The sequence below is a fragment of the Sebastes fasciatus genome, chromosome 19 (assembly GCF_043250625.1).
Source record: "Sebastes fasciatus isolate fSebFas1 chromosome 19, fSebFas1.pri, whole genome shotgun sequence".
Classification (NCBI taxonomy): Eukaryota; Metazoa; Chordata; class Actinopteri; order Perciformes; family Sebastidae; genus Sebastes; species Sebastes fasciatus.
In genome coordinates this window covers 10,003,539-10,027,394 of record NC_133813.1, presented here as the reverse complement: position 1 = coordinate 10,027,394, position 23,856 = coordinate 10,003,539, and the positions used below count along the sequence as shown (strand labels likewise).

General features: G+C 39.4%; 1 protein-coding gene across 4 annotated transcripts in view; it reads right to left on the bottom strand.

Annotated features, from left to right (window-relative positions):
• Positions 1-23,856, bottom strand: part of LOC141757412 (uncharacterized) — a 99,475-nt gene that overhangs the window by 11,558 nt on the left and 64,061 nt on the right. For all 4 annotated transcript variants that reach the window (XM_074617879.1, XM_074617880.1, XM_074617881.1 and 1 more), the window contains 32 exons: positions 23,801-23,845; positions 22,820-22,873; positions 21,349-21,393; positions 21,216-21,269; positions 20,122-20,229; positions 19,676-19,729; positions 18,638-18,691; positions 18,439-18,483; positions 18,015-18,068; positions 15,643-15,687; positions 13,994-14,047; positions 13,221-13,274; positions 13,057-13,110; positions 12,495-12,548; positions 12,110-12,163; positions 10,363-10,407; positions 9,597-9,641; positions 8,195-8,302; positions 7,970-8,023; positions 7,803-7,856; positions 7,278-7,331; positions 6,937-7,044; positions 5,457-5,510; positions 5,209-5,316; positions 4,756-4,809; positions 4,489-4,542; positions 3,102-3,155; positions 2,946-2,999; positions 1,373-1,480; positions 1,132-1,185; positions 950-1,003; positions 608-661 (listed from right to left, as the gene is read on the bottom strand). In XM_074617879.1, the coding sequence (XP_074473980.1) occupies positions 608-661; positions 950-1,003; positions 1,132-1,185; positions 1,373-1,480; positions 2,946-2,999; positions 3,102-3,155; positions 4,489-4,542; positions 4,756-4,809; positions 5,209-5,316; positions 5,457-5,510; positions 6,937-7,044; positions 7,278-7,331; positions 7,803-7,856; positions 7,970-8,023; positions 8,195-8,302; positions 9,597-9,641; positions 10,363-10,407; positions 12,110-12,163; positions 12,495-12,548; positions 13,057-13,110; positions 13,221-13,274; positions 13,994-14,047; positions 15,643-15,687; positions 18,015-18,068; positions 18,439-18,483; positions 18,638-18,691; positions 19,676-19,729; positions 20,122-20,229; positions 21,216-21,269; positions 21,349-21,393; positions 22,820-22,873; positions 23,801-23,845 (1,944 nt within the window). The remainder of the gene's footprint in view (positions 1-607; positions 662-949; positions 1,004-1,131; positions 1,186-1,372; positions 1,481-2,945; positions 3,000-3,101; positions 3,156-4,488; positions 4,543-4,755; positions 4,810-5,208; positions 5,317-5,456; positions 5,511-6,936; positions 7,045-7,277; positions 7,332-7,802; positions 7,857-7,969; positions 8,024-8,194; positions 8,303-9,596; positions 9,642-10,362; positions 10,408-12,109; positions 12,164-12,494; positions 12,549-13,056; positions 13,111-13,220; positions 13,275-13,993; positions 14,048-15,642; positions 15,688-18,014; positions 18,069-18,438; positions 18,484-18,637; positions 18,692-19,675; positions 19,730-20,121; positions 20,230-21,215; positions 21,270-21,348; positions 21,394-22,819; positions 22,874-23,800; positions 23,846-23,856) is intronic.

Sequence of the window (23,856 nt, the reverse complement as noted above, 5' to 3'; positions counted from 1 at the left end):
AGCACAAATAGAAAAACATTTTCAAAACAAGTGAAAGAAAGACATTTAGATGAGGACGATGAAAAATGACCAACGCACGAAATGGAACTGCTGCTTGCAAAACTAACTGCTGAAGATTTTCAGGTAGTCTGACCTAAGTGGACAAAAACTATTTACACTCCAAATTGGTTGCTGGGGTTGATACTGATCTACCCTTGCTCCCCATCATACTTTGGTTACCTTTCAAAAGCATGTAGGAGGTGCAGACAGGCTTTAAAGAAATAGTTCAACATTTTGGAAATATGCTTATTCGCTTTCTTGCTGTTAAAATCGATACTACTATGATGTCCAGTCTTCATGCTAAACTACTGTTATTTAACCTGCTGCTGGCTTTAGCTTCATATTCAATGGACAGATATGAGAGTGTTGACCTTCCCATCTAACTCTCTGCAAGAAAGTGAATAAGTATATATATTAATGTATCTTGAAATTAAGCAGAGTAAACTCCAAAATGAACCAAACGATTTTTACCTAGAATGTGTAAAAGATCTAAATCAAATGTCAAATTACATATTAAGATGTATAAAGACAACAAATCATCCTTCACACTGGATTATAAGGCTCTTACCTTCTCCCCTAACACGCCATGTTTCCCCTCAGGACCTGCTCTTCCTTTCACTCCCTGCAAAGCATTAATAGTTTTTTTTTTTTTTATCATTTTGCTGTTAAGATAACTTTCAGATAGACAAAACAAACACACACACACCCACCCACACACCCACCCACACACACACACACACACCCACCCACACACACACACACACTCTGTGTGTTTAATGATTGTTGGCTCTTTTTTCAATAATTAACAATAAATACCAAACAAATGGTATAATTATACACCAGCTGCTGAGGGCAAAATAAGATTTCATCATCCACAGTGTTTCTGTGTTGCACACATCGGCTCACTTACAGGAGTCCCTGTGCGGCCTGGGGGACCCTGGGGTCCGATCTCTCCAGGAGGCCCCTAAAAAAGAGAAGGAAGAGGCACAAATAACGAAGTTAAAGTTGATGAGGGGGAAAAAGCATTCGTCAGCAATGGTAATTAACATCAGACAGAGTGCTGATGTTACTCAATAGCTATTTAGTTTTCACCTCAAACCCTGGCAGAGCCGGAGGACCTTGGATTCCTGGCAGACCGTCCTCGCCCTGCACAGATAATTCATATCATTGAGGTAATTTTATGGATATTTGCACACAGTAAATATACTGCATGATGCTACATCTTCTTCGTGAATGCATCAGAATGCATTCACGAAGAAGATGTAGCATCATGCGGACATCGGCTGTATAAATGCTATACAGTAGATATATATAACATGAAAACCTCACTAACCTGTTCCCCTGTTGGACCTGGAGCTCCTGGTTCTCCCTTCAGTCCCTGTAGCCCCGATTCCCCTTTAGCTCCCTGGTCTCCCTGAGGTCCAACTTGTCCTACTGGACCCTGCCAGGCAGACATCACAAAAATGTGATACAATTACTTTGAAAAGTTAAGTGTTTTTTTGTTTTCGTTTGGGCTTAAAATCTGATTTTCCTTACAATAAATTTAATCAAAATCAGCTTTTAGAGTGAGATGATTGGTGACTGGGTTCAAGAGTTGCAACTAAACTTCTTTCAGTTTAATGTAAAACAGTGCAGACATCAAATACTGCACCACTTCAAAACTTCTGACATCTATCCCAAGACAACATCTGCAAATGACTTGCACCTCCTCGACTGTTTGTTTATCTGTTTACATGGTTAATATAGCAACAATATCTGGTGGATTTTCCTCTTCACCTCTTTGTAATTCATTTAAATTTGCTAAGCAGGAGAGAACAAAATCAAGAGTCTACAGTCTAGGCTCTGTGAGGCTGGATTCTGGCACAGCGGTCCTTTGAGCTAAATGTTAACGTCAGCATGTTAACATGCTCACAATGACAATCCTAACATGCTGATGTTAAGCAGAAATAATGTTTACCATGTACAGTATATCATCTTAGTTTAGTGTGTTGATGGGAGTGTTATTAGTTTTGCAGGTATTTAGTCATAAACCAAAGTATTAAACAAATTAAAATGTTGACCTGATGGTGGACTAGATGATAAATCAGGGGATCCCCAATACAATTCCAACTATTATTGCAATTCATCCTGAGGAGGACATGAAAGTCTGAACCAAATGCCATGAAAATCCATCAAATACTTGTTGAGACATTTCACTCAAAACCACAAATGTCAACCTCATGGTGGGGCTTGAGAAGAAGTCAGGAGATCACCAAAGTCATACGAATCCATCCTCAAATATCTGTACTTATATCACAGCAATCCATCCAATATATGTCAAGCTGGACTTAAGTGGTAGACCGACCAACAGACTGACATTTCCATGCCTAGAGTCATGCTCATACATGTAAAATACATGTTTTCCACCGTTAGATGGACATGGTGCCCTTTCTTATGTTTGTTACATTGCTGAGACTTTTTTTTTTAGAAGCTGAAAAGACTAGCTGATGCAGCCTAAACTCAACGAGTCCCTTTGGATTCATTCAGCAGTAATGCTGACCATTAAACTTAGAAACCACTGTAATTAGCTTGATTTCTCTCTAAATCACTTAAGTATAGTCCTCTCCTGAACACTTAATTTACTGATGCTTGCTGTAATAGAGCAAAGTGGAAATCATTCATTTATAAATGTTGCATCCGCTAGCGGCACTACTGGAACAGAACTGGGGACAAAACTAAAAATACTGCCAATACAGGACAACCTGCACAACATAAAACAGTCATATACAGAATGAGGTTTATTAGGTTCAGACTAATGTAGACTGTGAGGATAACTTTAGTGCAACCGATGGAATATTTGTGCGTACATTTACACGGCAAACAAACCAAATCAAGCGAACAACTTTCTGATACTCGAGGATACTTACAGGCGGTCCCAGCCCCCCTGCGTCTCCGCTGACACCACGAGCACCAGTCATTCCCTATGTACGGGACAAACAGAGAGCAAAAAGGATGTCTTTCCTCCCCATACAGCTGTACTGTACACCATGTTGTGCAAAATGCAAAATGGAATCAGAGATTACCCGAGGGCCTCCTGAACCCGGAGGTCCAGCAATTCCTGCAGGTCCAGACTCCCCCTGGAGAGATGGAGGGAAACCTTTTAGTGACATTCTTTTGACATTTACTAAGTTCAACTGGTTTGATTCAATCAGAGCACTGCGGGTGACGACGTACTGTATATAAAAAAAAGAAGGTGTATTAGAAAGAGTACAATATGTGGGCAGGCGAAGCAGGGGTCCTGTCAATCAGGGGATTACTGATAGCAAGTACTGATTGGTCCCTTTCTTACGCGGTCATCAGAAAGTCTGAAAAATTAGGCTCCCAAGTGCAACCAGGAACAATCTGACCTGGGCTGATTGGTTACACCAGACATCTATCTATAGCCACGTGTCGACCGCAGGAACTTTCTCCCGGACTTATGGACCTTTTGAGAAAGTCATTGCGTTTCAACCGAAGGGACCAGGGTCTACATTTAAGTTTTAGGGACAATTTTGCGGGGCCTTTTTACCCCCCAAAAAGGCCCTAGTCGGGGGGATGTACTTTCTGAAAGTACCTTAACTTTTGGGGTGGAGTTTGCAGGGATGAGCGTCGCTGATTGGTCAAACACACACACAGGGCCGCTAAGTCAACTTGTACTGCTGGTACCGCTTCATTCATAAACAAGGAAGTACTCTAGTAATGATTTAGGACCATTTTAGGACGAGGGGAGAGCATTTCTCTTTGTTAGATAACATTAAAGTAAAGTTAGACTTTGCTGTCAGCTTACCGATTCATTTTAAAAAAGACGGAGAAAAAAAAGAGAGACTGCGCAAGCGAGAGGGCAATCGGGAGAAGAGGCAGACAGCGCAGCACGACGGTGTCATAAATGAGTTACACGGCAGTTACGTTCTAAAAGCACAAATACATATTCAGCAAACACTCAACAGATTATTTACTGACAGACGCTCTTAGTTTAATTTTCTTCTGTTGCATTTCATTCATTATAATCAACATACATCAGTAAATATATGCAGCAGTATGCTAAATGTCGTCGCCATGAAACAAAACCTAAAGTTTATTTTATTCAACGTGTTCTTTTAGATGAAACAGGCGGGTACGCTGAACTGCAGGATGCAGAGTGTGTTTCCGCTGTGACCACCAGCAGCCCTTGTCTCATGTCATGTTACTGTTTCATTTGTCAGCGTACTAATTTGCCTAATCTTCACAGGGATTAAAAGTCCTGGGAATTTTTAGTGGAAACCCGCTTTATGACTCATTCATGTTACCAAAAATACCATTCGGTCGATATCAATAAAAGTAATTCTAAAATGTCAACATCATTGTTTTATTCTGATGTACTGAAATGACACAATTATTAACAACAATGTGAGTATATGACAGCGGTTTATTACTGAAGGAAAATAATATTACCTTCTGGCCCTGAGGTCCATCTAGCCCCGGGGGTCCCCGAGAGCCTGTGATTCCCTAAAATGAGACCCAAAGAGCAATGAACAACACCCCACAGAAAAACTATAGACATTGACAGCATTTGTGGAGAAAAACAAGTAAAAAAAAAAATCAGTCAGATGATCAATAAATGTTAATCTCAGCTGTGAAGAGTTCGATAAAGGTTAATTTAAAGGCCACTCTGAGCAGCGTCTCATCGATGGCATCAATACATCCTGGCAACAAACTCACCTGTAACCCCGCCAGACCTCTAGGTCCCACTTCACCCATCAGCCCCGGTTCACCCTGTTCAAGAGGATGACATCAGGAACAGTTTCTACACATCAATCTGACTGACAGTTTTTGGCAGGGGAAAACTGTATTTTATGTGTTGTAATGGTCCTTTAAAGGAATTTCAACAGGTAAAAAGGATTGAGTGGGCTATAATCTGTCAGATTTAATCCTCATGAATGAAACCAAACCATTCTGAGGCAGAAATAACCTTTCAGTCACATGGTAGGAGCTGCAATCAATTTTTGTCAGGTAAGAACTGTATTTTATGGGTTGTAATGGTCCTTTAAAGATATTTCTGCAGGTAAAAAACAAACATTTGGGATGTTGGGAGTATATTGAATTACTAAAATGTAACAGAAATACCAAACACACAATTGTCCCAAAACTGTTGAGGAGTAAAACTGTGCTCACCATTAGTCCAATGTGGCCCTTCTCCCCCTTTGGGCCCTTTTCACCATTTTCTCCGAGGTCTCCCCAAGGGCCTTCTCGACCAGGAAAACCTAGAGGTCCCACCTCACCCTGCCGACAACAACCATCAGAAACGGTAAACATAATTTACAGTCAAACCAGCACAATCATACTCCTCATCAGAGACATGAACAGAAAAAAACTTAACCATTCACCAGTTTTAACAAACTAAAAGAAAGTAGTAAATGTACCTTCTCCCCTTTGGGTCCAGGATCTCCAGTCTCACCAGGATGCCCGACATCACCCTGCAGAGGAGGAAGGAACATGAGTATCTAACTGGTAAACATGCTTATTCACTTAGCGTTAGACTAGATTGATACCATAAGATGATACTGTGGAAAATGAAGCTCTAATTGATCTATTTTGCTTCTGTATCTTGTCTCATGTTGGTATTTTGATTATTTTTATTTAATTTTGCTTGTTTTTTTTAAATCCAAGGTTCATCCCTGAAGTTCACATGGATTAAAAACTACCAAAAGATTTTTTTTTACTGTTTTTCAAGACAGCTTTTTACATTCAGGGAGAAACTGAAAAAATTGTGTAAAAAAATAATAAGTATTTAAAAGGCAATTACACACTCGACTAGCACTCTGCGGAACCATGTAAGTGGTTTGTGCTCACAAGGTAGAAGGTACATTTTCAGGTTGTGTAACATATTTCATTAAGCTGTTGACGGTATCACAGAAATTATCTCCATCACTGGAAGCCCTGAGAGGCAAGTGAGGAGAAAAAATTGGTGGTCCATTTTTTAAGTCTGATCTAAGTTGTTTTCTCTTCTGTGTTTATGACTTAAAACAAGTTTTGCCTTGATAATCTTTCTTAGTTCCTTACATTTTTTCAGGTGGGAAAAAAGTTTATTTTTTTGTCAGGATCATTTATTTGTCAAGTGTTTTGTTGTTGTAATACGTATTTTGGCCACAAGAGGCTGAAGTGCACCACTACCCCATGTTTTAAATAGGACTAAAGCTTTAGTTTTAATTTCTCTATGTATTCTAAACACAAGGTACATATATTGTGTGTTAGCAAGTTATGTAAAATCAAAACTCACTATGAATGCTGTTAGTCCTATTTAGAACATGGGGTAGTGATGCACTTCAGCCTCTTGTGGCTGCAGATGAAAATATTTTTAAGGAACTTAGAAAGATAATCCTTGCAAAACCTTTTTTTCACATGTCCTTAAGTCATAAACACAGGAGAGAAAAAGATTTAGATCAGACTTAGAAAATGGATCACCAATTTTATTCTTCCTCCCTTGCCTCTCAGGGCTTCCGTACCTCATCATATTATCAGGAAAATCTAATTTCACGGTTTATGTAACAGTGATGGTGGTTTGACGCTTTTCAAAACCATTATATACGTATTTCATGGAGCACCTGAAATACTTTAGGACATTTCAGGCTGATAACAATCTCTATTGCTAACAAGAAATAAAAAACACAACAAGCACATCTGTGCAACATAACACACGTTGGACAGAGTTTGTGTGATGCGGTAAATAAACAGGGTGGAGGTAATGGTGATGTGATGAGGTCTTTAAATTCTTCACTGAATAGGAAAATCACCTCCTGTGGAGCTGCTCTGTTATTCATGAGACAGCAGTTGAACACGTGTGAGAACGTCTCATTTCAAGTTAAGATCATGTTTGTATAAACAGCAGATAAATGCACCTACCTCTATACCCGCTGGTCCAGGTGGACCCCGTGAGCCTTTTAGGCCCTCGAGTCCTGTCTCTCCTGGGAGCCCTGGAGGACCAAGTTCCCCAGAAGACCCTTGGTCCCCCTGTCAAGCATGACAACATAAGATGACTGGAAATCAGATACAGTTATTGACTGCAGGTTTTTCAATGCTGGTTGGTTGTCAAGGGGTTTAATTCCCTCAAACCTGAGGCTGCAGTCTGTTCCACAACATTAATCAAAGTCAGCTTGGCCTCAAGTTGTACAAAACAGAAAGAGACTTTGAAGGATTTCTTAAGTTCTTTGTTGTATGAACAATCAAGGATGTAAAGCACTGACCTGGTCTCCTTTCTGTCCAGCTGAGCCTTCATTTCCTGTTTGGCCAGGGAGACCCTGATGAGACAAAAGTCAAAACAATCATCAGCTGACCATAAAATGTGCTCTGCTGTCCTCGTACACAATTCATGTAGATAAAGAGACTTATTTACTCTCTTTTCTCGGTTTCAGTCACTTTCAACTATTATTTTATTTTTCAAAATATAACTAAAACTATAAATCACAAATATACAAACACACTTTATTTCTAATTGATATAAGTTTTTAGCTTTAGATGATTATAGATTTTTTTCATTACTGTCATTATCTAATAGTGCTGCACTGTTTGTAATCTTTAGTGTTGTATTCTTTAGGATTTCCTCTGCTGTTCTATAAGGCAGGCGTAGCTTTATTTTAATACTATAAATTGTTTACTATTATTCTATAATGTTTACAATAAGGGAGTGCTAGGGCAGGTGAAGAAAGAATTACAATTTGATATATGAAAATGTTGCTTTTCTTTACTTCACAATACAAAACTAAACCAACCTGTTCTCCATCTTGTCCTGTGGGGCCAGCATCACCAAGCAAGCCAGGTAAACCCTGGAGGTTACAGCATCAGTATCAGTAACTGAACATAAATGAAAATTACACAGACAAAAAATCTCACAATAAAACACTTGTATGTCATGATTCTTATATGCACAGTAGTTTACCTTGTGTCCTCTTTCCCCTGCTGCTCCTAATAACCCATCAGCACCGTGTGGGCCCTGAGGACATCCAACAAACACGTGGTCAAATAACTTGCACATTTTATGTTGTGATGGGTATTCAGACACTTGTATGTAAATTAAAATATTAATGGATTTTCATCTGTCCAGACTATAAGGAGTCTGGAATATGTAAGTAAAAGCAGCACTTGATGGTAGGTACCCACTCACTGGGATTCCTGCTGCCCCATGTGGCCCCTGAGGTCCTGGGGGCCCTTGGCTTCCCCTGGGTCCAGGTTTTCCAGCTGCCCCATCACCACCTGGGAGACCTGGAGGGCCCTAGCATAGAGATCAATCATACATTGTTTTTGTCAACCGTCAAAGTAATATAATGCAATCGGTTGTTGCATCAATGAGTCATTGCTTCGCACAGTTTATCAATAACATTCAGTCAATTCATCGTCAATTTAAAGAGGCAATAAACGATGAGACGCATGTCAGCGCACATGCAAACAGACGGACACAGCCAGATGCACGGACTAGTAAATTCGTTTTTTAGGAATCAGTGGTCCACATCAACACGAGTCAGAGAATGACAGCTGACATTTACCAGATATTGTGATGATTGGTTCATGGACTGTGAGGAATACATTATCAGCATCAGTGACAACGAATCAATCACCAGTTTTCATTCAATTTAGGAGCAGCAGGCTTTCATGATTTAGTAAAATTCTTCTTCAATTAAACTGATGCATGTTGTTTATATTTAATCTTATTCATCATATTGTGTTCATACTGTATTGAGACGTCTTTCACGGTGTGTACAGCGATCATGATCAAAAGGAGCTTATGAAAAGTCTGACAGGAGCCCCTTTCCCACTGAACAAAAAACCCACTAACATCTGGCTTTTGTCTTTAGTGGGGAAAGTTGCAATCGCCATTCAATCCTGGGATGAATGAATCTGCATTTATCGACTCCAGCTCCAGTCGGCAGTGATGGAAACATGACACGCTAATTTTGCTCTCCACAAAGCCACCAGACTCCAGTCAGAAAATAACCAAAACTCATCAGAACCGTATGTGTTAGTCTTTCCACTGTTCCAACAATCACCAACAGTTTGAGAGTTTGAACGGGAGAATGAATAAGTAACAGAGAGAAGTAATCACTGTAAGATTTTATTGTTTACTAACCCTGCTTCCTGTGCCGGCAGTAAAAAAAATCAGAAAGGCCTGTGTAGAAGCACGGCATACTTACAATGGGAAAGGAGTCTATGGCCTACTTTTAGAGTGTTTTCACATGTTTAAAAAAACCTGCATATACACGCTCACTTATGTGGAAAAAGGGTATGGTTGAGGGAATATACAAAACCTTGAATTTTACAGTTTGTTTTGTTTTGCTTCTTGACAGCACCAGTACAAATCCCTGTAATATTTGACACCAAACATGAACTTTGCGGCTGCAAGCCCCCTTGCTGTGCACATCATCTCTCTTCATGAAAAGTACCAAACCAAGGCAAAAAAGGGAAGGAAAAACACTGTGTCAAATCAAAATGCCACTTAAATGCAAACACAGTTGCCATTGTGAAAATACAGTCCTGTGATCTGCTCGACTTCACTACGAACTGTAACTTACTGGTGGGCCCTGTATCCCTTTGGATCCTTCGTTTCCAGGCCGACCCTGCGAGAAACAACAAAAGTTCCACTTAAGTTACAGGTTGATTAGGAAACAGAAAATTAAAATCCATGGTCTGATGGTTGTGAAAATTTCCCAGTGGGTTCATTAATTCTTTTAGACTGGATTAATCTGATGTACAGCTTTTTAACGGTGTCTGTTTTAATCATATTTCCAAGGAACTGTAGATGGCAGGCCAAAAAGTAAATTCCCACGACGCTCTTGTGAGAAGCTTCCATGGCTTCAACCTTTCCCATTCTTCCTTGGTGAATGTGTAATGCAAGCACCACTATTTCATTTCCACAAAATCCCCCCTTAGATCACCCAATAAGAAGCTACAGTGGACGTGAAGCGAATGCTAAAGCTATCTTAAACAGCTCAAAGCTGAGATACTGTTTTCCAAAAGAGTAACTTGACAGTAACATTTGAAAATACTTGTAATTCTATTAGTATTCATGTGCATTACATTACTTTTGAATTCTTTCCCTTTCCACAATGAAAACTCTAAATCTGTAAACCCGTATTGTTGTTTGATAATCTATCTATGAACTTGGTTAGCATGTGTGTATGACGTTTTCTGTACTGGTTTTACAAACAGAATTGACAATAAATGATACTGCGTGATACTGAGGCATAGTTAAATGATTAAAAGCCACTGGCATTACAGTTTTAAGTCTATCAACAACATGTGGGAGGAGCAGTTCTCTCTTGTTTAGGGTTCCCTCACCTGAGGTCCCCGGGGTCCCTTGTCTCCAGAAGGACCTGGCAGACCCTGACAAAGAAAAGCAAAGCAAGTCAGGACATGCCAATTACACCCACAACTCACACGTCTGTCTGAGCATGGTGTGGGGAAATAAGAAAAATAAGCTTTTTCTGTAAGCTCAAAAATGTATATCATTTGTACCCACGTCTTTCTTTTCACAACGGCATGAAAAGAACATTTCTGTAGTTTGTCTACTACCCAGCACTGTTATTACATTTCCTTTTATTCCCTTTGACAATAAAGTATGGACTTGATATGCAGAACCTCACTCAGGTTGTCCATCTGTCCCTTTTGTTGACAGGAATATTTTCTACCATGATGAGCGTGGCTTTCATTGCATTCAGTGATGCGGGCACGAAAGCATTCAGTTTACTAAATCCACCTTCTCGGTGCTGCATAACTTTACTGTATGACAGATTGATGGATTTCACCACAGCAGTGGGGGCGACCATGTGAGTGAGCATAAAGTGTGTCCAATGACACTGCAGGGAGGACTGTGGACAAGAAGTGAACTTCACTAAACAGTCCCCACTTCCATTACTGAAAGTTACTCTTTTTCCATGCAAGAGAGGATTTCCTATTCCCAAAATCTAACCAACCAAAATAGGAGGAGGGTTGATTTATAGGGTGCAGAAACTTTGACAAGTTTCCAGAGGAAGGTTTGACCTTTCAGCTTCAGCAAAGCAGAGGTAAAAAAAATCAGTCAAGGCAAGGGAAAGAATTATTCTCATTGCAGACTGTAGAGGTTTGTGTGTGTGTGTGTACCTGCATTACTATGCTCAGGTGTATGCAAGTGTGTGTTTAAAGGACATTAAGAACTCTTTGCTGGAGTTTAATCCGGCATGTGTCCCGTGTTAGAGGCCTGTTGCTTTTCCTTCATTCAAAGGCCTCCTAGCTTCACAGCTTTTATCACTTCACCACCCAATAAACCAAAGTACGTAGCTCAATAAGTTTTGTTGGGAATTGTTTTGGATATCTAGTAGGGCTGTCAATTGATTAAACGCATGATTGTTCATAGTCAAAATGTACCTTAAAGGCAGATTTGTCAAGTATTTAATACTCTTATCAACATGGGAGTGGGGCAAATATTTTTGCTTAATGCGAATGTATGTAAATATGTATTATTGGAAATCAATTAACAACACAGCCCGCTACAACCTCAGAAAGATCGATTGTGTTAATGCATTAAAGAAATTAGTGGCGTTAAAACGAATTTGCGTTAACGCGTTATTATCTATTAACTTTGACAGCCCTGATATTTAGGTTACTTCTTTATCTTCTTCCTTTTTATATTTTTTATATTCCACCGTCAAACACTACAAAGTGTAACAGAGCTGCAACATGTGGAGAAAACCTGCCTCGTCATTGAGGATGCCACCTGGCTCTCTGGACTGCAGGGGACAGGCTGGAGGACAGTGCATGGAGCAATTTATCTGTCCTCTATCACCCATTAGATTTGCCACCAGTGCCCCTAACAAAATCAATCACTGCGACCTGTTCGCCTCCGTAAATAGCCAGTCCCTGCACACCACCTGCACACTTCAACGGTTTACGTTTATGTACCAAACCCTCCTTGGTGTGACCCCCATTATAGCTGACGCTTAATCAAATCCTCTGAACAATACTCGGTCCTACTCTCATATACCCCTAACAGTTCCCAGGGAGGTGAAAGAAAGGAAATGAAATAAATAAATAAACTACAGACACTTACTGCAGGTCCTTGCTTCCCAGCAGGTCCAGGTAAACCTCGTAAACCTTGCTCACCCTGGTGCAGAGGAAAAACAACAGATTGTATTGTTTCTCACAGTTAATGGTGTTTTTGCTTCGAAAGAGGTTTTAACAGCACATCTTATAAGAGTGTGTACTCACCTATATTGTCATAAATATCACTGAAAATGTCTGAATATCAATTTCCTTCTTCTGATTAACATAACTTTACTTCTAAAAAATGGCTTTTCACTCTCTGAGCTCCACTGTTTAACATCCTCGACTGTTCTCGTGTACAGCAACGTGTTTGAAGCTCCCCTCTTGTTCCTTTGTACAATCAACAAAGCTCACTTTAACATTCGGGATAGGTGAGAGAAAGGTGACCTTACCCTTTCTCCCATGAACCCTGGAGGCCCACGCATGCCCACGCTCCCCTGGATACCCTGATGGTTGAAGGAACAACAGATGAAAAATGTATTATCAGTTAATGTCACAAAGGCTCATCCAGTCCAGATAATTGTGGGGATCCATATAGACTACGGGTAGGCAAATGAAAAATATCATTTGTCAGGTAATTACTCTTTTCAAAAAACTTCTAATAACTTGTTATCACTTAGAACGACTCTGGTGTGTAATCATGAGTTCATCTACATAAATTCCACAATTTCCTCTTCCCTTTCTATTACTGGAAGAATTTTCTGAGCTGTGCTTATCTCAACAAGATACACTGAGGACATGAAAATCCATCATGAAAATCAATTAAAACTAGGGCCGTAACCGTTTGTGCATTCATGCCGAATCGTCGTGGTCCGAGGGTCACGGTCCGGTGCATGCAGCCGCACGGTGCGTAAATGGATGCACGTAACCAAAGTTCACAAGTGCGAGTTCTGTGCTGTGAAAAAGGTAGTACAGGTGCATTCCTTGTATGTGCCCTGCAGTAGAATCACTTACATACATGCCTACTGGGCCCTGGGGTCCCTCCATGCCTGGCTTCCCTGTGAAACCCTGAGAAAACACACATGTACATAGCACATCATGTCAATATACACGCATAAAACATATCTGTGTGTGTTGATGTAAAGGAGGTCTTGACTGCTCTGTGCCTGTGGACCCACATTGTCTCCTAAGGGTCCTGGTGATCCTGGAGGTCCTGGTTTCCCCGGTGGCCCCTGTCAGATAAAAGCATTCTATCACCAAAAGTTCAAAGTACCAATCAATACCATCTGTTAATCTGTTCAGACAATCAGATTCACAGGACTGCAGACATGTTGAATTAGCACATTGGTTTACTACCTCACGGAAATTGCAACTTGCACACTGCTAAAGTATATAGTATGTTATTATTGTTAGTTGTAGTAGTCTGGTATATTTGTAGTGTATTCCAATATATTCTTTATATTGTGTCTAATATAGATTGTAGTATTGATATGTTTATTTACTGTTCCTGTGCATTGCCTGGATAACCTGATTTGGATCAATAAAGTACATATATCTATCTATCTATCTATCTATCTATCTATCTATCCATCCATCTATCTATCCATCCATCTATCTATCGATCAAGAGTACATTTTTATAGGGGGAAATTCTTGTTTGCCATCTGACTGTTAGTTAGATTAGATGGTTGATATCACCACGATGTTTTAGCTCATCTTAGTTTCTCAGAAGATCTTAGTTTCTCAACTTTGAATAAAATCCTGTCGGCTTAAACATTTCTTTTCACAGGAAATAGATTTACAATCAACCCATCTGCTCTTCCTCAAGCTATATGCTTCAGAGGATTTGTTCATTTCCACAACTTCCTGCCTGGCTGCCTCGTCTCTGAAAAACTCATTCACTTACTGTCTTCAAGTCTAAATGACACAACTACAGAATGATAACAGCCTACCGTGGAACCAGGTGGGCCATCTTCTCCTCTCTCTCCAGCAATTCCTTGAAAACCCTGGAAAAGCAGCAGAAGTAATCAAACAGTTGCTAAGAAAAAAGACACAAGAAGTGATGAGAGAAAACATTCTGAGAGTTGCAAAGCTGACCAAAAATATAAAAGTGCAAATGTGGAACAAACTGTCATTTATTTCTAGCAATTAACAAATGAGCATTGAGCTGTTAAATTATTGGTTTAAATTAGTTGATTCAGTATTTTACTGATAGTTGGTTAATCTGCCGTGTAATTGTTTTGTGGCCATTTCATTTGGCAATGTCATTATGGATAATGTATTGGTGATTAAGATTTAATTTAAGACTTCAGACTTTAATTTAACAGGCTACATTTGTCTTCGTTAACTTAAGCAATTTGACTGTTAATGTGGTGATACAAAATGTGTTACTCAGGAGTTCTTCTGGGGTTACAACTAGTAAATCCAGTTTTCCCAGGATATTAAGAGTTTGAACAAATTATAGTGCACAAAATGTTGATCAGTAAAACATTTGGTCTGAAGCTTCATTCATAATATTGACATTTGAATTCTAAATCAACATTCGAATGCTGCGCAATTTTTGTTTTTTTGCATGTCTATTCATTGTGTTTAAACCAGGTATTTCTGCACAGTTGCAGACAAAGATCAGGCTACACTAATATTATTAATATTATATTGTTTGTATAATTAGATTCCAGTGGTGGCTGCATAGTATTGTAGATGTAAACATTTCCAGAATTCACAACATGTTTTTATCTAATGAAATATTCTGCTTCAATCTATATTTGTTGGCGTTTAGCCTTTCAAAAACAACATTTTCACGAAGGTAAAAAAAACCTGTTTGCTCTCCCTCTTGCTGCAAACAAAGGGAGACGTCATAAAATATGACAACAGACATTCAAAGCTTCATTCAAAAACCTCAATAGAAGCTTCAAATGTAGAATTGACATTCAGTACGGCCTTCCAACTTTGGGGCAACAGTTCAGAGAAGACCCTTTCCTGTTTCAACATGACAATGCCCCCCTGCACAAAGATAGGTCCATAAAGAAATGGCTTTCCCAGTTTGGTGAACTGGTCTGCACAGAGCCCTGACCTCAACCCCATCCAACACCTTTAGGATGAACTGGAACACCAACTGTGTCAGGCCTCATCACCCAACATCAGTGTTGGATCTCACTAATACTCTGGTGGCTGAATGGGAGCAAATTCCTGCAGCCAGATCAGATTAATGTTAAGGTGTCCACATACTTTTGACCAAAGAGTGTGGTACTATATATAATATGCGTAAGCCATGTGTGTGATACATACACACATGTATTTACATGACCTCCAGTCAGCTCCAGACACTTTTAGTGAACAAACCTGATACCTTTAACTGGCTGGTAGCAGGTTCTGTCCGGTCCTGTTAAAACTTTTTGCTTCTGGCAGTGTTTGTTGTGTTTGCCAGCTCATGAATCAATAAAGTCCTCCGTATGTAATCCCGGGCTGCCCTGTAAAACTGTAATACTGTGTTTTTATTCGGCTGTACCCTGCGGCCCGTGGCAAAGAGCCAAAAGAGCCGAGCTGGATGGACGATGTCATGAACTGAACGCTGAGGTCATTCTGAGGCTAAGAGTCTTACCGCCAGGCCTTTACTGCCAACACTGCCAGCTGCACCTGAGGGACCCTGAAACACAGAAAATACCAACAATGCAATTTTTCCCAACAGCAGAAGTCATTCAGAGTGCAAATAGTAAATATCATAACTATAAACTCAGAAAATCAAGCCATTTAATCTTACAGATATAGCTGAGAAGATTGATGCCACTCTTAAATCGGCTCATTAAGCATGAAGCTATAACCACAAGATGATTAGTTTACTCTTTCTCACTTGTCAACAATGACCACATATGTTTAAAAATCATTGTAAAATGGTAAAGTTAAGGCAACAAAAAGCACTTGGGTAAGGTTAGGGAGTCTGAGGTGATATCAATATACTGGCAATCAGGTCAGAGGTGCTCTACTGATGCTCTGCTGCCCTCGTTTCAAACACTTTGTAGCATTCATGCTGCAAGATACAACGGCCTCGACAGCAAGGATGTGATGAGTGACTGCTGAGAGCAGGGGGGAAGCAATCTCTGTCCTAAGGTTAAAAAGATCTGCAGGGGATCTATGAGCTGGACTATTTCTTGGATCTAGCAACCTCAGGGATAAGACAAGATACTGGCACCCAAGTTATTGCTCCTGGCTGAAAAATAGGTCAGCACATAATCCTACCCCTACAACCACAACTTGTTGATTTTACACTTTTGTACAGAGTAAACAAACAAGATATGACATGTTAATTTCTGAGCTTTAGTGGTGGATTCTGTTGCCTTTGGGCAGAGCTAGGCTAATCTGTTTCCAGGTAAAAAAGTGGTATCAATCTTCTCAGCTAACCCTTAAGTACAGTTTATTTCCCAAAATGTCAAGTCAATTTCATTAAAACTTTTTTTCATTTTTTTCTACTCATTTTCTTAAAATCAACACACTGTCGTGATAAAAGCAAAACTGCTGTGGAGACTTTTTAAAACTGAGTCACCCCAATTTAAGGCAGCAAATAATGATTGCTATCATCATCCATTAATCTGGTGATTAGTTTTATTATTAAATGATTCATTGTTTAGTCAAATAAAATGGCAGAAAATGAAGCATCACAAGTTCCCAGAGGCTAAGGTGACGTCTTCAAAGGTGTTTGCTTTTGTCCAACAAACAGCCCAACATGGTATAAAACAAAGAAAAGCAGCAAATCCTCACATTTAAGAAGCTAGAAACAGAGAACTTTCTAAATGACTTCATAGGGTAAAATATTTACAGAGTATCAAAATTACTACAATTGATCTAATCTCTGGTCTAAGTGTCTTAAAATTATCCTGGAATTTCCAATTCCTAAACAGCCCACCCTCTTTTTATTCAATGATGACTCTGCTCTTGGTGACAAAAACAGATAAGCCCTTAAGAAAATCATATTTGCAGAGTTAACTGCAGCCAAGAAAACCATAACACACTCATGGTTCTCCCCTGAGCCCATCTCGATAAAACAATGGTTGAATTATTTTAGAGATATTGCTCTCATAGAAATGTCATAAGCTATAATTCATAAAGCACGGCCATCCACTGTAGAGACTTGGGATTTCAGTTATTTTTTAATATATATATATATATATATATATATATATATATATAAATATATATATTTATAATATTTAATTATGAGTTCTCTTTTGAACCCACATATTATATTTCTTTATTTTTTGTTGTGTGTGAGTTTATGTCTTGTTTTGTTTTCTTTGCAAGGCAATGGTGATATGTATATAGTTTGTGTTAAAGAATCCTTGTTTATGGTACCTTGTGTACAATGTGACAAACTCAATAAAAAGCTGATCACAACAAAAAAAAAAGACTACAATTAACTTTTTATCAATCTGCAATCACTAATTGTTGATTATGAAGATGGAAACATTTTGCAATGTATCAATCTACTAGCATTAAACACAGAGTCAAGTTAAGTATAATAACAGATCAAAGTTGAATCTGTACATCACCACAGTACTGCTGTACTGTACAAAGACTGCCTCCTGCTGGCTAAACCGACAATTACTACATAAGAGTAACCTCGACTCAACTTGAGAGTCAGTTTGACAGTTTGAGGGCATTTCCATATCAGCAGTCTTTCAGTATGTCACTCCTTTAAGCCAGAAAATCTTGTACTCAGAAGCAGTTTTCTTTAAAGGAGTGAAGTGTGTGATGATGTGCAGTGAGGTGTCTCTTTCCCATACACCCAGTTTTAGCCCCGTACCCTCTAAAAGACACAAACAGGGCTAAAGGAGGATGATGGATGAAATAGGTCCACATAATTATAAAACAATAATTCACAGAATATAAAATGCTTGTACAGTATGTGGCGGGAAGTAGAGGACACACAGACACAACATTTACAGGTGATGGAATTGAAATATGATAGAGAATGGGAACCTGTGTACCAGGCTTTCCTACTGCTCCCTCTGGTCCAGGTGGCCCCGGCAAACCCTGTGAGGGAGCAACCAAAAACACACACAGACACACACAAAAACTGTTTATCCTGTAGCACTATTTCTGCATTGATAAGTATAAACATATATGCATAGAAGATTCTAGGTTTTCAGGCTTTATGGATTATTAAATCCTCTTATTGTGACAAAAAATTCTGCTTAATCATTAGAAAAAGAGTGGAAATATAATCCAACATTAGGAATGTACACGTGAAAAGTAATTAACACCTCACTACTCTTACAGCTTTGTGTTTGTGATACCAACTTTCAGAATTGTTAAAGAACTGCATTTTGAACATATGGACAGAGTTATATAGGATTGAGGGTTGACTACATTTCAAATCATTTCAGACAGGCTTTAAGTTTACCGATGGACCCGGTTGTCCAGGATGGCCCCTCGGTCCAGTCCGGCCCTGAAGAAAAGCAAAGAGAGAAGGCAACATCAATACCAAATATCTCTCGTGGAATACAAAGCAACTTACACAACAGGTACCTGAAGCCAAGCTATTTGAAAGGAAAATGAAAATGGATAGAAGAATTTGCATGCAGGCTTAAATTTGGCAATACCTTGTTCCCTCTGGGTCCTGGTTTGCCGTTACGTCCATCTGGTCCCCTGTTTCCCTTCAAGGAGGTTCAGATATTAGTGACTGTGGTTGAGCATCGATATCCACTACAAAACTGCCTTTATTTATGTTACTTCGTTATGTTGTCCTGATTTCTAGTCATAAACTGGGTGAAATTATGTTGAATTTAGAAAAACAGAAATGAAATGTGATTAAGTTACATTACATATTTCAGTGTTTACAAACTAGGACTTTCAAAGTTAATGCAATAATAACGCAAATTAGTTTTAACGCCAATCATTTCTTTAACGCATAAAGCTAGAGTGAAGTCATAGTAGCTTATCTCGAAGGAGGTTAAATAACGCTCCAAACTTGTGCTAAATTTTGGCGAGGAAAAACGGGCATGGACATTTTCAAAGGGGTCCCTTGACCTCTGACCTCAAGATGTGTGAATGAAAATGGGTTCTATGGGTACCCACGAGTCTCCCCTTTACAGACATGCCCACTTTATGATAATCACATGCAGTTTGGGGCAAGTCATAGTCAAGTCAGCACACTGACAGCTGTTGTTGTGATTGATTGTGTGGCTGATTTTGAGTTCTCCTTGTGTCACAAAATGCTTATCATTTATTTTTTACTAGAGATGTTGGTCAACAATTTGCTTGTCTCCTGTGCTTCTCTCATCAACATCACAAGATTCATAACTTAGGAAGCCCCCAACCCGACACCCGCCCCCAGGAGCCAGAAAAGGTGAATGATCTCACTGGATGTTTTAAGAGGGAATCATTTGATATCCCTATTCACTTCATTTTAGACTAAAATATGGCGGAGATCCAAAATCCCTAAAAAACGGATGACACATCAATAAATATTCCTGAATCAGGAGCGTGTTAAATTCAAGTTATTGCTGTCAAACGTTGTTAAAGCACTTCACAATATTAGATACGTTTACATGCAGGAGGCCACTGGAGGCTCTAATGTTTCACAGTTAAACGTGACGTTTGGAGCAACATATGAAGTCATCTGACTTTTCGATACTGACCTTTAACCCACGGCCGCCCGGTATTCCTTGAGGACCAGTTTCTCCATTTGTGCCCTGGATGAAGAAATATAAAATCAGTCGAGCTTATCTCCTTTTTCAGCTTCACCAGGCAGCTTCTTTCTCCTGGCTAAAAGAGCGTGTAATACAATATCATGCCGCTAACCCCATGCTACTTGCTGTAAAAACTCAAACAAGTGGCATGTTATGTGAAAAGTTTGAGCACCACATTTAAAAAAATATTGTGACTTAATTCAGGACAAATCATATTTTCTTGAAAAACATTTGCATTTTTTTTTAAGTTTAACCTTCATGCAGTTAACTGTTAGTCAAAGTTCATTCTTGACCTTAGAAATAGTTTTTTATCTTTGTCAGAAAACATCCATTCTACACAGCTACTAATGTAGATCAGTGTTACAGCAGTGTAAACACAGTGCTCTCCACTGTACCTCAGTTCCTCCGGGGCCAGGCTGGCCCTTGCTGCCTGTGAAACCTTGGAAGCCGGTGGGGCCCCTCTCTCCCTGAGGACCCCTAATACCTGCAGCCCCCTGAAAACCCTGAGATGAAATCATAAAGGAACATGTTCTCACTATGAAAAGGCACAGAGACCTTTCTGAATCATACAGCACATGAGACGTTAAATGAATAGTTTTCGCATTTTGGAAAATATGCTTATTTGCGATCTTGGGAGTATCGTTGTCACCGTGAGGTTGCTAGGCAACCAGCAGAGACTCCAGGAAGGGACTTTGCCCTGTCAAGAAATAGTCCTGTACATTACCCCGATAAAACCATATTGCCTCGTACGAGTGGTCCAGACCTGTCGCACTTGTACAGATAGTCTGCCTTTTTCCACCGGGCAAAAAACGTTTCATTTTAGAATTAGATTGACTAGTTTAACAGATTGGTCCAAGTTTCGTGAGCCGGACGTGTCGTGCTCGACAGGCTCATTTGCATAAAGTTGCAACACTCCCACTATGTACTGGGCGACTGCTTCTCCTGCTTTCCATAGGAAATTAATGGAAAGCATTGAGACACCCTCCAAAATGGAAGTGGAAATGCTCCAATAGATAGAGGAGCACTCGTGCTGGTGAGTGGAACCGCTGACACGCCTCCCTGAAAAGGTAAACAAAGGACTGTGCCCGCTTTTTCATTTTGAAAAAACACCAGCCAATGAGGAAACTCCAACATTCGGCCGATCAATCGTGTAACTTCATCATTCAGAGACAGACTTTTTCGTTTGTATGGCTGGCCCTCTGAGGTCCAGCCGAAAAAGCAAGAGAGGTTTCCGAGTAAGAATCCGTAAACATTCTTGCATGAGGCCCACTTTGTCTATAACACTTTGTTTTTTGTACAGATTAAACAAACAAACAAAAAACATGTCAACTAGTTCCCGTCGAGAGGCATCAATCATTTCATCTAACTCTCGAGAAGAAAGCAAATAAGCATATTTTCCAAACTGTTGAACTATTCCCTTCAGAAACTCTATAACATTGTATTATTCTAATTTTTCAGTGTTATTGAACAGGAAGTAGCCGGCTCCTACTTTGTCGCCTTTAGGTCCTGGATCCCCCTTGTCCCCATCTGGTCCCCTGTTGCCCTGGGAAGTAAAGAAGAAAATGGTCAAAGCCAATGTTTTGCAGTAAATATGTTTGTCTAACTCTATAATGAGAACCTACCGTTAACCCGGAGAAACCCATAGGACCCTTTCCCCCTGCAGCACCCTGTAAATAATCACAAAAAGGATGATGATGGATTAAGTTTTTAAGGACCAATATGTTGCCGCTTGCCACACACAAAGGGATTTTGAAAGTTTTAAAGTTGATTTAATTAAAAAGACTAACTAATTTATTTTAAATGAATCACTTTATTCAAATTGAGGATTTTGTTTGAAGATTTTTTTAAGGTTGATGACGTCATAAAATATGACAGAGATTCGAAACTTCATTCAAGAATATACATAGAAGCTTCAAAAGTAAAAAAAAAGAAAAAGAAAAAGACATTTAGTACAGCCCTAATACAAAGTGGAAACAAGTGAAATAATCACATATTTTAATCAAAAAGAGATTAAATGGCTGGTACAGATTGAAGTTTGAAGGACTTCGAAGGGAATACAGAATAAATCTGTGGAATGAGTTACACTACAGCCCAGCAGAGAATTTGATTTGACTTTATTGTCAGACATTTGTCTTCCATCAGAGTAAATAAGAAACACAGTGGCTCTCAGTGTCATGTCCTGATCCACTGATCCACTACAACCAGTAGATGGCACTGTAAGGCTGCAGTATGCTGTCTACCAACAGAGTGCAGTGCATTCACAACTGCTTATGGGGTTGGAAATTAGCACCAGCCACCAGCCAAATACTAGTAAAATATGCAAGTGTCTGCTAGATTTGCTTCACTCACCAGCCAAAAAAACAATGGTAAACATTGAGTGGATGCTAGATTTTGTAATCCACCAGCAGCCACAGTGGCAGGGGGACAAAAAAGTTTCCAACCCTGGCTTGTAACACTTTTATCTGCAGTAAATCTAGTATGTTCATACAATGTGTGTACCACAGTACTGTAGTGCAGGGGTTCTCAAACTTTTTAGGCCCAAAGACCCCTTATAGGGCAAAAAGATTGGTTCTTAATCGTAACACAGATTATGCTTACTACTATTTGTACTCTTAGATGCCATTGGAACTATTTATATTCTAAAACTTTTCAACCTAAATACTTCAGACTTGTTTCATAGCCATAAACAGAAACACATTTCAATTTCAATCATGTTAATACCACTTATATACTAATGACAGCATTCACACTTTTTTGAAATATTTGATCAGAAAATGAACAGTATCAAGACTGGCATAGTTGCTAATAAATCCAGATGTTTAAACTTACCAGTCTAAAGTGCTTCAACTGTAAAATAATGAATTTACTGCTGTGTTTAACAATCATATCAGAGTTTTTATAGGCCCAACGCTAACGTGGGTGGGAGTAATGGACACAATATGCTTGTTTTATTGGTGCAAATGATCCCTATCTGTAATACAATTTTATAATTTATAACAAACTGTTTTGACCCCCGGACAGAGTGCCACAGACCCCTAGGGGTCTCCGGTCCCCACTTTGAAAATCACTTCTGTATGTTCAAGTGCAACTCACCATGGGCCCCTCAAAGCCGGGATCCCCCCGGCCACCCATGGGCCCCACAGGCCCCTGATATGAACAAAAAGAAAAGAAACAACATAAGTAAAAATAGCGATAAGATAGTGTATTTTCTCTTCTTAGACGGTCAGACGTAAACTCTCAGCTGTTGATACATTAGTTTGGACTTGCACATTAACCTTATCTTTAGAATATGCAACAGATACAACCAGTGGATCTCAAACTTTTTCTGCCATCTCCCCCTCCTTAACTTTTATCAACCTTTAAAACTTTAGTGACAAAATCAGGCACAGTGGGTATTATGTAACTGAAATAACATATTCATGATGGACTGCACTTGAGCGGAGACAAGGCTCTCCCACTACAATGACACTTGAGCTTGAGAGCGAGACAGATTTCATGTTTTCTTGATGAGCATCGGCTGTTTTTCTTTTTTTTCCTGTCAAAAATCTGTCCATTGTTCTTAACATTTCATTTTGCTGTCAGAATAAATCTTTGCTAAACTGACAGTTGCTGGCATGAAATGCATGTTTGTGTGTTTCTGGCCCGACATGAGGATTCATTGAGCATTAGTACCACATTTTTCTCTCAGTCATACATGCACGATACACTGATTTTGTATTCCTCTACTTGCTAGAAACTGGCTAGAAATGGTAAACCAGGACAACATCACAAGAGGGTGTATTGGCAAGAATCTGGCGATATGAAACGTATCATGATACAGGGATAAACAATTCAACATATTGCAATAATGTATGAAGGCGATGTATTATGATTTTTTCCAAATCTATTTTTAGGAAAACTCTTAGTATAAAGACAAGTCACCATATGAATAAAACACTTCTACATCACGCTGGAGGTGCTTGTATGACTTGTACTACGTGCAGCTCTGCTCAAGTTCAATAATTAAATCTCCTGTGCACTTCTGTGAGGTTTGGTTTAGAAAACAAAAGAAGAAAAAAAGGGAACAAAACTTACAGGATCTCCTTTAGGTCCAGCAGCACCGATCAGTCCTGGATGTCCCTGTTAAGAGG